This window comes from Oryzias latipes, chromosome 14 (assembly GCF_053564925.1).
Source record: "Oryzias latipes strain Hd-rR chromosome 14, Olatipes_Hd-rR_3.1".
NCBI classification, from domain to species: domain Eukaryota; kingdom Metazoa; phylum Chordata; class Actinopteri; order Beloniformes; family Adrianichthyidae; genus Oryzias; species Oryzias latipes.
This window is the reverse complement of record NC_136250.1, coordinates 13,307,737-13,325,200: the sequence shown is the minus strand read 5'-3', so window position 1 is coordinate 13,325,200 and position 17,464 is coordinate 13,307,737. Positions and strand designations below refer to the sequence as shown.

Genomic DNA, 17,464 nt, shown 5'->3' with positions numbered 1-17,464 from the left:
GTTCAATTGTTGAAGTAGTTGAAGAGTTTATTAAAAAGTGTACAAAAGAGTACAGAAACAGAAAGTTACGCATTCTCACAATGCGCAAAACGTTTTCCCAAGTGCATGATAAATTAACAATAACAAAAGTGCTATTTCATTCACTGTGATAAACATTGACATGCGGAATTTAATCTGCTAGTCAAGGTAAATTGGTCAACTGTAGTTTGTCATCTCTATAAGGAAAAAGATCTAGTTTTGTTTACCGTGTTATCTTGAGATTTTACCCAAGTATCTGATAACAAAAAAACAACAACAAAACCCATCAGTTCCAAGTAACCAAAAACAAAATTTAAGAGAGTGGAAGAAGTTTTATTGTTTAAAGTGACGAGCGAGGAAACTAACAGTGTTTTCTTCTAAAGACTGATTACTGATATACAACCAGTGTTGTTCTATCAAAACAATCAAGATACAACTTCAAAATGTCTTAGTTAATCTGTACTGTAGATGCAGAGTTAAATGCCAAAACATCTCAAATCTCTAAGAAGCAAATACTACAGAAAAGCACATCCAGCAACAAGTCTGTCAGTAGTAAATTCTATTAATATTCCAATGAAAAGATGTCAAGAAAACCAATGGCCACCCTTGTAAACAGAGCCTAAAATGGAAGAGTTTTAACCTTATATTTTACAACAAAAGGTAATTTGTGAAATCAGATTGCAGTCATGGAAATGGGCAAAAATGCTGACCCATTTGAGAACAGAGTGTTTGTTAAGCTGCAAAAACACAAATTACTCAGAAATAAAGTCATGCAGTTTGTGTAATTACCAGCAAAATAACCCGTAAGGACCCATGATGACATTGGTGTAACAGATCTGAAATGTGTTCTGTGGTCCACTTGGTTTGTGGTATACCCCACACAATTTTTGTTTTACGGACAAATGGGTCATGGGTTAAGACTAAATCTAAAATCAAATCTATGAAAACGTAAAGAGAAAGCATAACCAGTAGCTTTATTTCTAGCAGTTAATTAAAAATAAATCTTTTTTGTTGCATTTTAAAAAACGAAATTAACCCAAACTGGGCAGAAACTGGCTTTAACTTGAACTAAAGGATTGTGGAAAAAACAACTATTCAATGAATGAGGAAGCTGGACTGAAAAAGGTCACAAAAGGCCATTTTCGGCTTTAATAATCATTTGATTGGTGTCGTGTTTGAACAAATTATGGGAGAGAGAAAAAACAGAAAACAAGGGCAAATAAAAATGACACAAATGTTTGATCATAATATTTACATCTGGGGGGTCACTATACAGTACTGATACTATTCCAATAGCCACTAAGAGCTGAAAGTGCCAGGGGCAGCTGCATTGCAGCAGTTTGATAGCTTTTTTCTTATTGCTGCATACACTACAAAAAAAAGGCATAGTTTCAAAACCTATGATCAACTAAAACATCACATAACTGTTCTGAGCCTTACAAAAATGTAGTTTTTCCTAGTATTTCTGACTGTTTATAAATTAAACATAAATGTCAAAGGTCGCACTGCCATTCTCATAAAATCCAGACTGCTGTTGCTTGTTTTAAGAATACTGTGCAACTATAAAGCAACAATAACAATATGAGCAATTCTGCAGCATTTGAACCTTAAACAGTATAAAACAGCCTGCAAAAGAAAAATAGGAGCCATTTCTGCTCTTGTGCACCTTTCGAGCAGAATGAGATGAGCTACTTTCACTTACTGTGTACAAAGGTTGAACAATAGAATTTCGACTTTACTGGGATGAACACAAGCTTAAGTATTCTTGCCTTCTATGGCATAAAAAATGCTGGGAATCTGCACAACAAACTTCATGGATCATGAAAATGCTACACTCAGCTGAGTTGGCTGATATAAGATTTGAAGGCACAAATAAACATGAGTCAAGAACAACAAGCAAGATTTTTTAATAGTCTCTTAAATAATGAGGGATTTTCCATAAAAGCAGAGCAATTTCGAGCAACAATGCAACCGGTCAATGGGGACTTGTTATTTAGTAAAAGATGCTACAGGAGACAGTTGAGTCCGGAGTTGTCTGAAAATCTAGAAGCAGCTTTTTCTAGGGGCAGTCCCAACTCCTGCTCAGGTCCTGGAACAAAAGAGGAAACAGTGTTTGAGCTGGACTCAGGCTCACAGGGGACCTCCTGTATGTCAGGCGAGGGGGCAAACAGTGGGGATGGGGGTGAGACGCCATCATATGTGTGGTACAGGGACACCACGCGGGAAGGGCTGCCGTTTGTTGTTGTAACTGTCATGTGGACGTCTTCCTCATCTCTGATCCTGCTCTGGTGCTGGCTGCTGCTGTGCATCTTCACGCGGTCTAGGTCTAAAGTGGGATAGGAACCTGATGCCTTCATGTCCTGGAAGAGCTTGTTTAGCTTGCCTGGGTCATCGTTGCTACTGCTTTGACTGGCCTGCGCAATGTGGCACAGCAGCTGGGTGTGCTGGCGCAGCTGGAGGATTTCTCGCTCTGTAGCAGCGTTCTGCTTCAGCAGCTCCTTGGTCCGAAGGGTGATGGCTAGCAGGCCAGACTGGTTGAGAATCTCTGCTGTGTTGAGAAACCGCCGCTGGCGCGTGGATGTGCTGTCCGGTCCTGGACAATCTGGGCTATGAGCTGTCGAAGAAGGAGGCGAAGAGGACGAAGAGGAGTCGGATGAAGAGGGTGGGGATGGAGTCTGGGAGCTAGAGATGGATGGAGATCCTGTGCTGTGAGGCTTTTGGCTATTATGCTGGAGTTTTGGTTGACAGCTGCAGCAGCCAGGCAAGCAGCTATGAACTCCTTTGGCCTCCCTCTGCTGCTGCTCAAGTCGCAACGAATGGCCAACCATCGGATCCTCCCTCTTCTCTTCCTCAGTACGAACTCTCTTGCTCTGGCTTTGGCCTTCACTGCCATTTTCTTTGAGCCCTGTTGCTGGGACAGCACCTTTTCCCTCAGGGGTCTCCTTTCCAGGGTGGGGAGCAATGCGGGGGTAGGAATTCAGGATGGGCAGGTATGAATTTTTATTGTTGTTGGGGAGATTGGTGCGGTTGCCTCCTCTTTTGACATGGGCTTGTCTCGGTGTCAGAGAGGAGCAAGATGTCGGGCTCGACGTCGAAGGGGCGGGGACCACTGGCTGCTGAATCAGCACAAGCTGAGCGGCTGCCTTTCCGCCTGCGAGGCTCTGCCAACCTCCAGCCCATGAAAGGGGGCCATGTAGAAGCTGGTCTGCTCCAGACTGTCCCCAGGAGGTTGTAAGCAGGATTTTATGTAGGTAGCAAGCAGAGAGCAGATACAAAGAGAGAGCAGAGATGCGGAGGGAGTTAAGATGACACAGATGTAAGTAGCAGGTCAAAAATCCTTAAGACATTAGCTATGCAAACGTACAGACCACATTCTGAAAAATAGAAAAACCATAATGACTAACATTTAGCAACAAATCCTTACACATTCATATTTAGAGTAATATACTTTTACCAACCAATAAGGTTGTGTTTTTTATCAACTTGCATTCTGGACAGAAAAATGATAACTGTTACGGTCATTTGAAAATATAGCAAATTTCTCTATGTGTATTAAAGTGACTATAAGTGGTATTATTAAGCTTTTGATCTCACTTTTCATGTTTAGATATTGTTCTCCTACTGTATAGACAATTATATTTATTAAACTCTGTCCGCTAGTGGACATTCCTAAAACTGTAAAGTATTGTGTTTCTTTTAATGTTTGTTATTGGTTATAGTGTTAAATGAATGTTCCCATTAAAATGAATGAATCTCACCTGTCTTATCCAGAATATTGTTTGCCTGTAATGTGCTAGAGTCCTTTAATGGTGCATCATATGAGCTTTTTCATAGCTTAGTATAGCTATAACCATGCCCCATTTTCTGGTCCCAATTTTGAAGCCAACCCAATGTTCAAAATGTTAGCATTTCTCCAGTTACCACTGGAAGGCTGGTTTCAAAAGGGAGGATTTGACTCCCATGTTTAAAAGTCCAACATCCGTTAAGCCTATGTAAAGCCTAGTATCTAAACATTTTTAATTGCTTTATTTTCAATTTAAAACTGTAAAGAGGTGATTGATTTATCTTGTTAGTTGCTTTAATTTTGATAGAGCTAAAATGAATGCCTTTTTAGGGACACTTTCTTCTGTTTTTGGACCCTCTGCTTTCTACATTTTAGAACGTTTAGGTAGAGAATATGCGTTGTTTAAAAAGAAAGCTTAAGTTAGCTTTAATTTTGTTTAAAAGTAACAGTTTTAACAAATCAAAAGTGACTGTTGACAGCTAGAAGCTACATAAACAGCTAACAATGTCCTAATACCCAATGTCCTGTTTATGACATCATGACTTGTTTTCCAATCAAATTAGTTTTAAAGTATAGTTTATAGTTAATGTTTTATTTGGTCATATGTAGTGGGTTCTGGGAGTTACTATAATAATAATAGTAATAATTAAAGTTTTAGCTGATCTTTAGTCATATTCATAGTGTGGTTTTAGACTTAGTTTTTTTAACACTTGTCTGGAAGAGGAGATGTGCCTGCAAATATGCAACCACTGTTTGCATCAAAGCTTCATCTTAAAGGCGGAATCGAACATTCTTGCAAGTAACAAGCTGTTAGTATTAACTCAAAGCACAGAAGATATTTCTATTTCTTGATTGGTTTCATCTGCCTCTTGTCACTTTATTAATCAACAAACAGATATGAAGCTCTCACTGTGATTGTATAAAAGACTGCAATTATGTTTGCATAATGCAGCAGAAATGTCTGCTGTTTTAAAACACATGGAAACAAAAAACATTTGTGAAATAAGAAAGGTGGAGGAAAATGCAATATAATCTAATATTTAAATATCTGACTGATATTTATACAGGGATGTAGTATAATTTAGGAACCCAAAAAGGGAAAATAAAGAACTTTAGCCAAAAAATGTATGCTAGTAAAATGGAATGAAATTAATACAGATTTACTAAGGTTTGCGTGTAAAAAAGGTGCAAACTTGAGAGACTGCACAAATACATGTAGAGTTTGATTTACAAACCAAATTCATAATTGAATGCATTTGTTAATCAGCTAAAATGTAATGTCCAATCCATTTAAGTGATTAGTATTTGATGAATTTTGCAATATCAACTTTTCTAGCAAACAAAAGTTGGGAAGTCAATGCAAATAGATCCATATAGCACACTCAAAGGCATTTATCAAATACTAAGCAAGATTTGGCAAAGCGACTAGGATGTAACCTGCCCTGCCCAACAGTGGCTGGGACAAGCTCCGGCATCCTTGTGACCCCAAACTGGGAATAAGCGGGTTTGGAAAATGGATGGATGGAAACAAGTTTGCAGCCACTTTTTTGCGTTCAAATTTTGCTGGACTGAAAGGCAGGCACTAGTTGATGCATGTAAAAAATAACCAGCAATTTTTTGTGTAGACAGATTTTCCTTCTCTAAGTTGTGTTTGTAAATCCGGCCCTAACAGAATAGGATTATTAGGACTCAATTAAAAAAAGACTCTTAAAAAGAAAACAAAAAAATTGATTTCACATTTTATTTCTTTAATTTTGTCCAAATAATATTTTTTCTTTTGTGGCATAATTATTCCTAATGTTTAATGTTTGTAAATTCATGGCTAGGTGGGAGTTATGGAGTGCAAATTAATATCTCACCTGCAGGTTTTTGAAGATGTAGATGGGGGTCAGGTTGTCATGGGAAGTGGAGCTGCTTGTGGTTAGGCTACTGGCCCTCTTAGGCTCTTTGTCGTTGCTGTGCTGGTCATCAGAGCCAGCCTCTGAGGAAAAAAGATGGTCATTTGCCAAAGGAAGTCAATGTGTGGAGTGAACAATTTTAACTGTGAAACATGAGAGATTTGATTTGAACTGTTACACTTATTGAAAGATTAACACATTGTCAGATTTCCCTGCATAAACCATGCAGGCCTAGAGTCATCATCCAATGAGTCATTCAGCTCACCTGAATACCCAGAGTCCTTCTCAGAGTCAAAACACAGCATGTGTTTGCTCATGTCACCCATTCCACTCAGGTTCCTGTGACTTCCAGCCAGAGAGGCTCGCAAAGTGGCACTGTTGCTCTTTTCTTTGGCATTCTTTGAGCTACTGCAGGAAGTAAACTCCCCTGAATGACCCTGCTCCTTTGGCATGTCAGAGCTGTAAAAAAAAAAATCATAATGTTTTAATGTTTACAGCTAAATAAAAAAAAGGTACAAACAGTGTCAGTTTGCTAAATATTAAGCACAAAAATCTTTGTGTTGCATGGGGTACATGCAGTAGCGGAGCAGTATGACAGAGTCTCTAATGTCAGAGCAAGAGGAATGATAAAGCAGCGATTTTTGGTCTAGGAATGGGAGCTTGCATGGTTAAGCCAACCCAAACTGGTTACAGGGAGGCTTATGTCATCGCACTTTTCCCTTCTGAACCTGACAGGCTCCAAACCAAAGTGAGCAAAACAGCTTCATAATGGGTGTTCCGACAGAAGCAAATCACTATGTGAGCCTTTGTCAATGCCTGCCAGGACCACAGCATGGGGCACAAATGAGATACATCCCAAGCCTGTAAGGTTTTTAGAGACTGACAATAAAAAATGATGTCAAGTAGTTCTACTGCTATACTTGAAAGAGCTGTGAAAGAGCATAGCCCTTTATCAAAAATGTAATCAACTCCCTATTGTCTAAGAAACCATCAGATTTCAACCTAAAAAACCACAAAAACCATGAATGACATGTAATCTTACACTTGATATTTTGATAAATACATCAAAATTCATTAAGTAAGGTCCAAAACCTGGTTGAGACAGACACCCTGCTGTGTTTGCCCCTCTCAGGTTACATAATCATGGAGGCCTTAAGAGCAATTTAACCCTAATTGTGGCCATAATCACTACAATGGATTTCCTCAATGACCACTGGTGTAACCTGTGCTCATACTGGGTAACTCCTAGATATGAATTTGTAATTTTGCTTTTAATTGTTCTACATCATTTTAGCTAAACGTATTATTTCATTCGTGAATGGATGAGTTTAAAGGTCTTTGACCTGTGTTCCATCGTTTTATCAATGTGCTTGTCAGGTGGTTTAAAGTGTTTGCATTGATGACTTGGAATACTATTAATAATACATTTTATTTTTAAAGACACTTTTAAGACACACAAGGTCACAGTTAAAAAAACTAAACGTACAGCACACAACATAAACAGGGTAAAAAAAACAATCAGACAGAAATAAATTGTGTTTGTAAAGCCTGAAGAGATGAGTTTTTGTTGAAAATACTGTGAATTAGGGCTGCACGTTATGAGGAAAACTCGCGATATGCGATATTGGTGATTAATATTGCGATAACGATATAATTTGCGGTATATAAACAAATAGCAAAACAACCAAAACATAATTTCCATTTCACTGTAACAGTTTAAAAATTATACTCCAAATGACCCTTGTCGACGTAGGAGGCAAACATTAAACATAAAAGGGCTCATCTGATTGATCAACAACGTAAACGGGTCCTTCCGATTGGTTAAATGCATAAAGGGATTTATTTCATTTGTTCAAGATTTCAAGCTGCCATGAGTTTGTTTTAGCACATTTAAGGTAACCATTTATTGCGATTTTTGACGTCTTTTGCGGTATGCATATTGCACAGCTTGATGTTGCGATAACGATAAATTGGCGGTATATTGTGCAGGCCTACTGTGAATTAATTAACTAATTAACTAACTAAGTTGATAGGGAAGGAATTCAAAAGTCTGGGGGCAGTGTCCAGACAGAACAGTGAGACTGACAGAGGGGGCATGTTTTCGAATGGCCTTGTAGCTAGGGCTGCACAATATGAGGAAAACGTGCGATTTCAGAATAATAGGGATCAACAATGTGATGACAATATAACTTGCGATACATGAACAAGTAGCAAAACAACCCAAAACATAATTTCCTTATTAATGCAACAGTTTAATTTAAATAAGAGTCAACATAACTGAATTATACTCCAAAATGACCCTCGTCTACATAGGAGGAGGGTTTCTAACATCAAAGAGCGCCATCTGATTGGTCAGCAATGTGAAGGCCAAATGCATCAAGGGATTTATTTGATTTGTTAAATACTTCAAGCTGCCATAAGATTGTTTTAGCACATTTAAGGTCACCATTTATTGCAATTTTCACCATCTTTTGCGGTATGCGCATTGCACAGCTTTATATCGCGATAATGATTAATTTGCGGTAATTGTGCAGGCCTACTTGTAGCTAAAAATTTGTATCTTGTATTGGATGGGTATATGACTGACAGGAGGCCCACACAAAATATCAACGTTGTAGACCGCTCTGTGAGGCCGTAGAGCAAAAAATTTCCATGCACAATGTTTTCTATGGCCGTGCTGTGTGGGACAAGTCATAGCAAACACTTGCAGATTGCACAAGGACCCATAAAGGGGACAGTTCTCACACCTCATACTTGACCGTTGTATAAGCGGAACTGTACAAAAGCATCACATGTATATCAGGCAACTTTCACTAGCCTTAAAATTACGTAATCATACTCTTGTATCACGCCAAAAAAATTCTATGTTCCATTTTTAACAAGGTCCCTTGAGATGGCTGTACGAATCTCAAGAGAACTGCAAAAACACTTCCATTCCCCTTAACCTGAAACTGGTTGCTCCCCTTAATGACCCGGACAACCCAAAAGCCCGCAGCACCCATACGGGTCAACCTCATACAGGTGCATGTGACTATACCTTAAGGTGTTGAGCTAAGATGTGACAAGACTATGAATCAGTATAGTAGCAGTGGGGGATTTGGGAAGGTTGCAGGGGTCACAGATGCCTGATAGGTAGGAGGCTGGCTGATGCTATTAATACATGAAGTGAAGACAAGTGTGTCAAAGTTGTCACCTAGACTCTAAACATGTGAGGAGGGAGGAACTATTAATAAATTCTGAAAAAACTGGAAGCTTTGGATAAAGTGGACTTGATGTCAACAAGTACCACTTGGAATTTATTATCATGTAGTTTAATTAAATTGCACATGAACCAGGATATTATTTCAAGGAGTGAGTTAATGAAGTGTTAAGAGTTGGAAGCCAGAGGTGGCCTGGGTGGAGATGTACAGCTGGGTTCCATCAACGTAAAAATGAAAATATATGTAATATTTGGCAGAAATATAACCAAAAGATTATCAGAAATAGGATAGATCCTTGGAGCATGCTGGTGGTTACAGGTAGTGACTGAGAAGTAAAATATTTAAACAATCTTATAGATTGGAGATGGGATGAAGATTGTTGAGATTGTAGGGGTCTGCAGCCAGCTTCTTGAGTGTGGGAGTTACAGTAGCCACTTTGAGAGGTTTATACGAGTCACAATAGGGTATAAGGAGGCGACAACTGGAAGCAGAACTAGTCAGCATGTTGATGATTTAGATCTTTTAATTAAATCTTAAGTTGCTAGAACAGAGGGAAGACTGAAGACTGACACTGACTGACAACACAACAGCAGTGGGTCGAGAAAAATTCAAAGCAAATGACTCATAGGAAAAAGCTGCTGATAAATATTTAAAAATTTTAGTCAAGAAAAAAAGAGCCGAGGCCATTACATAATGAAGTACAATACATTCTGAATGTCGAAGGAGTCATGTGTTTTTTGTTTTATATTTCTAAACAGAACCATTTGAAATATGGTCCTTTCAATGAAAAATACTGTTATGATATGAATTTTTATGCATTGAGAGACCTGTCTTCTCTATAGATATTGGCAACTTTTAGTTATATCTATCTATGGGTGGGGTTAAACCAAGGATGGAAGCAGCTGTAGGTGACTGATTTTGTTATATGGAGCCAAGTTATTAACGAGATCATGAAAATCCATTGCAGTGAGAAAACTAAAACATCTGGATTTGAAAGACAGTCTACATTTAGTAGAAACATTATGCCAACGAATAGAGTTTCTATACTGATGTTAGAATTCTGGTAGGTCTTGAATTATGGTTTTAAAAAGTGCCAGATTAACTCTAAATGATGTAAACAAGTGATCAGAAAAGGAAACCTAGCTATAACAGTCAGGGACAACTCCAGAACTAGGGTTGGGTTGATGAAATTGATTAATCGATCCTAATTGATCCAAGTTTAATAAATCAATAATGCATCCATGTAAGTAGAGATCGATCTTTATACCTTGCCTTTTCTGGTGACCTAATGCTACTCTTGGGATATTTGGTGAGATTTGGTGAGCTAAAGCTTTAAAACAATCATGGTGTACAACTGTAAAAGTGCTAGACAGTTTACAAAATACAATCAGAAGGTTTATGGAACATTGCTAATATGCTCTGATACATCTACAGTGTTTTCTTAACAATAACAGCATTAAAACCGGAGTCTGCTAGCTTGATGCTAACATATAATAGATATAATTTCCCATAGGATGGCTAATGCTCATGCTCGGTCGACCTAAACAAACATTGCCGACTAAATGAACAGCTTTATATACTCAATTAAAAGCAAGACACTTAAAAGTGACGTGCTATAGCATGAGCTCCACCTAGTGGTCAAACTGAAAGGCACAAGGGTTCATTACTGACCAACACAATTTTGTTGGAGCTTCTCCGTTTGAGAAATCATGCAACACTGTATGGTGTTAAACATCTAATTTCAAAATTTAATTGAATAAAATCTGGATCATACGAATAAAAAAAAAATCGTCAATTGAATCCATCCAGACTCTGGTGAATTGAATCCAATCGATTCTGGAAATTATTGGAGATACCCTGCCCTAGCCAGAACAACACATCTTAAGTATGTTCTTAAGAATGAGTTGGAATTTGTTTTAAACAAATCTGGTTGGTATGCATTATGACTCATATGAAAGATCACTGATTCTGCAAGTTAAAAAGATGAGATGTCTGTAATGTTCATAGATACTTCAACTATGAGAGACAGAATAAAAAAAACAGAATCTAGGAAATCACATTGCATAGTTTTTACAGAATATATATTTACAATTGAGCAGAAAATAAGTATTTGGTTAACAATAAAAGTCCACCTCAATACTTCAATGGAATGGAACCCCGGTTGGCAGTGACAGAGTTTAACCGTTCCCTGTAGGATTTTGCTGTGGCTGCTATTTTGGTCCATTCTTCCATGCAGATCTTCTTAAGAGCTGTGATGTTTGGGGCTGTTGCTGGACAACAGACTTTCAACTCCCTCCACGTTTCTTTATTGGATTGAAGTAAATACTTTTTACGTAGCCACTCCTTTGTTGCCCGGGCGATATGTTTGGGATCATCATTGTCATGTTGGAAGATCCAGTCATGTTTATTCTTCAGTGACCTCACTGATGGAAAGAGGTTTTTGCCCAGCCATTTATTTTTTCTTTAATACAGTTCAGGCGTTCTGTCCCCTTTGCATAAAAAACGTAGTATAACATGTTGTCTCTCCCCCCTGGCTCAGTAGCGGTTTTAGGCACAGGCCATACGGGCGATCGCCCGGGGCGGAAAATGACGGAGGGGCGGCGCCAGCGGCTCAGCTCTGGTAAAATACTTTATGCACCACTATTGGTTTACTTATATCACAGAGTTTGTAACAGCCTGAAACCTGGCGGCGCCCCCGCCCTGCAGCTGCGCTCCCTCCTGTCTTTGAGAAGTAGACGCAAATGTGTGAGAAGGAGAAGGGAGGGGGCGCGGGGTGAAGGGTGCAGGCTGAGAGGTGAGCACGGAGCGCAAAACGCATGCGCAAACCTGGCTGGATCTTCTTCCAGGGGGGCAACGGTCGCGGGCCGCGGCTCAGTGCTTGATGAAAAAATAAAAATAAAAATTGCGCCGCCATGTAGCGAATTGGCGCCCCTGGGTGCAGCTGCACGCGCTCCTGCTGGAAATGTTTGACGGACGGGGGGGGGGGGGGGGGGGGGGGGGGGGGCTGCGGGTATAAAAAAGGTATAAAAAAATCATGCTTTTTTGTTTTTTTTTGTGTGAAATGCCCAAATAAAAAATGGAAAAACAAAAAAAAATTCTTCACTTAGATGACAGTTGATTTAGTCGACAGACTTGATACCTACGTCAGGACATTTATGCTAAATGCAGAAACATCTGAAATATGGAGAAAAAAAGGTCAAAGCTGGTGCCCAATTTAGAAAGAAAAGAGAAGAAGAGGAGAAAAGAGACAAAGACAAGGGTATTATCGCATAGCTAGATGCACGTTTTCTAAATTCGAATGCTACCTGCCCTACAACAACAACAACGTTGCAGAGGAAAAATCTCTTGTTTGGTCTATCATGACCAAAACTGAAGTAGGCCCAAATATTGCAAATAACGTCCTTTTTAAGATATTTATTCTTAAATGTTTGCTCTGCCTTAACTTGTAACATTAGTTATGATTCGTGTGTCTGTCTGCTCTGCTGTAACACAAAGTTTTTGTTGTGTTTTATTGTTGTATATTAGTTCATAATGTTAAATAAGCTGTGATGGTAGCATGCTGCTGCTGCTGATGCTGCTGCTGCTGCTGCTGATGCTGCTGCTGCTGATGCTGCTGCTGCTGTTAGCTTTTCAAAACTCCAGTTGATCAAGTCATACCTGAGATCACCAATGTCAAATAGACTTGGTGATCAACTCACTCATTCAGGAGGGGAGCAGATTTCATATGATGACGTTATTGACAAGCTTGCATCACGAAGGCCACAAAGGTTAGGTTTAGTTAGTGTTTTCTGTTCTTAGTGCTGCAGTTACATTTATTTTAGTGTATTATTAGTGTGATTTGTAGTTTATAATATTTATTTTAGATTATTTATTTGTGTTTGATTAAATATTTCCCACTGTATTTTCAGTTACAATAAATGGACAAAGTGACTCTATGGGGGGGGGGGGGGGGGGGGGCGCCAGAGGAGGGTCTCGCCCGGGGAGTAATTCAGGGTAAAACCGCCACTGCCCATGCTTCACAGTGGATGTTGTGTTCGGGTACAAATCAGCATTCTTTCCCCTCCAAACACAGCGAATGGCATTTCAAAGTGCTCTCAAAGTGCTCCAATTTTGTCTCATCTGAGATAAAATGATGACATGACATTCTCTTGATCCTCCTCTGGATTATCGAGAGGATTTCTGGCAAACTAAGACAGGTTCCAGGTCTCTTCAGGTCATTAATCAGTTCCCTCCCCCATGTGGTTCTGGGCTGTTTCTTCAATGTTCTCAAGATCATTTGAACTCCAGGTAAGCTCTTTTATGGAGCCCATCTTCTTCCTGATGTCCTTAGGCAGCTCTTTGGTCTTGGTCATTCATGGTGGAGAGGTTGCAGTCTGTGTAAGGATGTGGACAGGTGTCTTTTACACGGATGGCCACTTCAAACAGGTGTCATTAATACAGGTAACAAGTGGAGGATAGAAGAGTAAAGAAGAACCGACAGGTCTGTGAGGGTCTGATGTCTTGCTTATTTCCAAGAGCTAAATACTTATTTTCTGCACTTTTAGACTATTTAATTTTTCCAAAATCATACAATTGGTTTTCTGGATTTACTTTATCACTTTGAGGCATATTAAGGCTGGGCTCTCGGTTATTCCAAGGATTGCATAGTCTAAATAAAAGACGTCCAAGAACTAATTAACTACAAAGAGCGCTTGAAGTTTTGCAACTTAGACAACAAATAGAAAGCCAAATCTTCAGAGAAGTCAAGACAACAGCTACGCTGGTGAATAGTAAACTCAAACTAAAAAGTTTGAGATCTGAGACAATCTTCCCATGTTTGAGCAGATTTAGGTGCCATCTAGAATGAGACAATCTATTATGAAAAGGTGTAACCTTTCCTGACACAAAGAAGTCTATTTGCTGGTCTGAAAGCTTAAAAATAATTGCTGTTGAAATCAAATCTTGTTTTGTTCTCAACTGCATTCCAAGCTCATTGGTTCCTTGTTCCAGTGATCACTCATGCGGGTCAGGGAAAGAATTTTGTAAAATATTTTGCTTGTACCCTCAACGTTTTATGTCTTTTCATTTATATCTTTTAATTACAGGCTTATCAGATTGCATGGTACCTTTTCCCTGAAGGGAAATGGTTGAAATATAAATTAAAGCTCAGAGAAATCCAGACTGCGAAAAGCTGTTATTAAACTCTTAGAAAGTTCGAGGTGCAGCATGAGGACGTCCATGAGGACGTCTATAGAGATGGCCATAAATGCAGTCAAATGTAACGCTGTCTCCAATGAAGTCACTAATACTATATTAGAAAAGTAACAAAAGAGAACCATCTTAGAATTAAAACTAAGAAAAACCCGGTCAACAATTTATGCTTTTTTATTTAAAAAAAACAGTTTTGACAAAAAGTTTGGTAAAAAAACAAACAACTCAAATATCAAATGGCATCTTCTCTAAATCTGAGCTAAGACAGAAATATTAAGTAAATTGTAACCACACTGATTATGTACTCATAATTTTTTTTGGGTGTGGTTCTCTCATTTTTGTCAGTTCATTCTGAGCAGATTTGTGTTTTTTTCAGATCTGCGACTTCTTATTGAGGACCACATGGATTTGCCATCAGCTACCTAACAGACAGACTGGGAGGACAACACTTTGAGGCAAATAAGCAAACGCCATTGCTCTGTTTCCACATTTTGAATGAATTCAACTTTGATTTATGAGTTCACAATTTAATTTCCAATTCAACATATATTGATTAGATTGATTAGTCTAATTTGATGCTAAATTTGTTAGGCTTTAATAAAAAAACATTTTTCAAATAAATAGAGATTCAAACCTAACAAATAATGAAATGATTAATTCTTATTTTGTAAAACATATTGGTGAAAAAAATATCAATCGAAATTAGTTGATTTTGAAAGCTAACATGAACAAGCTAAAGTCACCAACAAACCTGGGAGGAAGCCAATTAAAGGGAAAATGGGTAAACTGTTTTCAAAAGGGTGAACCTTGGAGTTGAACCCAGAATGACCTCCTGTCAGGCGACAGTATCACCGCACTGCTGAGCAGCTCAAATAATGTCTACAGACAGAGTTCATCCCTGCATTGAAATTCTTTGAACCATTTCTGTTCATCTAAATATAGTCCTGAAGGTGAAATCATCTGTCGGTGCTTTTGCACTCTTTACTGCAACAGGACACCACTAAACGCTTTCAGAATGTAGCTGCAAAATGTCAACACTGATGCAAAACACCGGAACAGCATGTATCTGCAGTACCGGTACATACTTGTACTATTAGCCTATTATTAGGGTTAGGTTTCACTGCCAATTTAATTAGATGATTCTGTTTTCCTCCATGAAGTTTTAATTTTAATTCTATTCAGGATTCGGTTCAATATTCATTATTATTTATGATTTCTTGGCAGTACATGCTTCTGTTAAAATCCATTTAAAGGCAATAAGTGTCACTGGTTCTTTAGTCAAATTGTCATGAATAAGGAGCAGATTAAAACTGCAGTTTGAAAAAGAGTTTATGTGTTACATAGAAGATATGCTGAGTTGGTCACAAGCTCCCTGTTCTGCTCCATTCTGACGCATCGACTTTTAGGCGACTAGATCCACGGACGTCTTCGCTTTTATCGTCCAAGCTGGCACGTGGCTCAAAACTGTATGGCTGGGAAGCTCAGATATTGGTCACCATATTTGTTGCTCTGGTTATGTAAGGTAGTGGGTGGGAGGGGCTGAAAGCTAGCGAGTGAGCATGTAAACAGAGAGCTCTCAGCATCATGGAAGGGAACGGGGAGGGGGGGGTTTGCTTTGTGCCGACGTTCCCACCCACCGTTTAGAGGCCAATTTCTAAAGAGCTACTGCCGCTCTGCAGAGACTGTTCTAGAAAATGACACAGGTTTTTTGATTTTGCCTATAAACAGCTTAATCATAATTAAAAGGCCTATATCATGCATTGTATAGCCTTTCAGAGTAAAATTTATCCATATATATGATAATATATTAATTTTTGACACACTAAAGAACGATTTTTTTATAAGAAATATGAGTTTTTTCCGCAGTTCATGTTTCTACCAGGAAGTAAGATGACTCAATCTCTGAAGCACCGCCTTTCGTCCATGTGGGTGCCGCCCATTTCATGGCGTCAACCTTGAGCCGGCCTCGCCAGCGTGTCTGCGTTTCGTCCACGAATTAAACGACATCCAAAATGTTGCAAAGATGGATGAGAATACCGTGGATAGAAAAGGAAAGAGTTTTAGCCGGTCACCGCTAGCTCCACAGAGAAACTGGGTGTGAGTGTTAGCCTGGGGGCGGTGCTGGCACTGCAGACTCCTCCTGGATGGGGCGGTTCCTCACTTTGTGACATCATAATGTGAGAACCCACTTGTTTTTATGGGTTGGGAGGGGTTGTGCTCAGAGCGCAGATTTTTTGAGGAAAACATGCGTGAACAGATCAAAATATCGCTTTGAGGCTGTTTTTCGGGAGGAATTAACATTATATACTTAAAAGATCCAAAAAAGTGACATAGTAAGGATTCAAATTCGACTTAGAATTAATTTGATTTGATATTTTTTAGCAAAATCAATTGAACATCTTTGTCAAAGCCACTTTAAAAAATAACAACTAAACAAACCAAATAGCAAAGCAGTTTTTGCATTAGGGGAAAATTGTAAATAAGAAAATTTATAATACAGAGAAAATGATCAAACCCAGACTGGATATTATAGGATCTTTTTTTAAAAAAAACAAATTGCTTTAAATTATTATAATTCATACACACCAAGCGAAGCTGTGTGATAAAGAAAACAAGTGTGCAGCTTCACTAAAGCCACAGTGTAAACATGCCAGCACATGTGCGCGCGGCCGCAGCAGGACGGGCTTCAGATGGTCGGGTGGTGTGTGTACGGTCCCACCCCGGCGCGGTTATGTAACAAGCGGGAGCTGTGCTCAGTGGAAACACGAGCCGCTGTCACCCCGCCCGCGTCAACACCGTGGTGTCCAGCAAAGTTCAAATGCATTATTGGAACATTTCAATGCAACATTCAATGCATTATTAGAACATTTAAATTAAAGGATTCTGCACCAAACCTTATATCCTCGAACACTTCATCCAAGTTCCCCACCTTTAGTGTTTCCTCCAGGGTGAGAAATGTCATGTCGCTGCCGGCTCGGTCCTCCTGTCCTGGACGGAGTCACGCGGGTGTCAGTCACGCTCCCCGAGTCAGCATCTCCCACGGAGGCTCAACGAAGGCGGAGGTGCTCGCGGACGCGGCAGTCATGTCGGCGGAGCTCCGCTCACACGCAGCTCCTCGTTCATTTGCGTAGCCACGCCCGCCGGTGTCATTGAAAATGTGCGCCTCTTTAACGCAACGGCGAGCGCTTGACGTAACGTCAGTGCGCTGGCCAATCCCGTGCGGGTGCACGTGTTTAGACAGTGACGTTGGACTTGCCATGTGAGGGTTGTATTCATACTATCGTGGTGCGTTTAGGTGCTGTTGTAAATCTTATCTATGTTTTTCTTTGAAATTGAAAAAAGAACACTCCCATTTTTTCCACAGCTGATGTTAC

At 39.4% G+C, this 17,464-nt stretch overlaps 1 protein-coding gene across 2 annotated transcripts; it reads right to left on the bottom strand.

Moving 5' to 3' along the window:
• Positions 1-330: 330 nt before the first annotated feature.
• si:ch211-132b12.7 (uncharacterized) lies at positions 331-17,247 on the bottom strand. 2 transcript variants are annotated; one of them, XM_004076328.5, is made up of 4 exons: positions 17,020-17,247; positions 5,966-6,159; positions 5,662-5,783; positions 331-3,233 (listed from the first exon to the last, which is right to left on the bottom strand). In XM_004076328.5, exons 2-4 carry the CDS (start codon positions 6,150-6,152, stop codon positions 2,025-2,027), a joined length of 1,518 nt encoding a protein of 505 aa, XP_004076376.1. In that variant the 5' UTR covers positions 6,153-6,159; positions 17,020-17,247; the 3' UTR covers positions 331-2,024. The 2 variants fall into 2 exon arrangements, with proteins under 2 accessions (XP_004076376.1, XP_011481674.1); XM_011483372.4 differs by having other exon boundaries at positions 16,985-17,197.
• Between the last annotated feature and the right edge of the window lie 217 nt (positions 17,248-17,464).

Excerpts from the sequence above, each read along its gene's own strand:
- si:ch211-132b12.7 (XM_011483372.4), bottom strand. The coding sequence starts at position 17,052 with ATGACATTTCTCACCCTGGAGGAAACACTAAAGGTGGGGAACTTGGAT. Across the intron at positions 6,160-16,984 it reads GAAGTGTTCGAGGATATAAG|CTCTGACATGCCAAAGGAGC; the intron begins GTTTGGTGCAGA and ends TTTTTTTTACAG. Across the intron at positions 5,784-5,965 it reads GAAGGACTCTGGGTATTCAG|AGGCTGGCTCTGATGACCAG; the intron begins GTGAGCTGAATG and ends TTTTTTCCTCAG.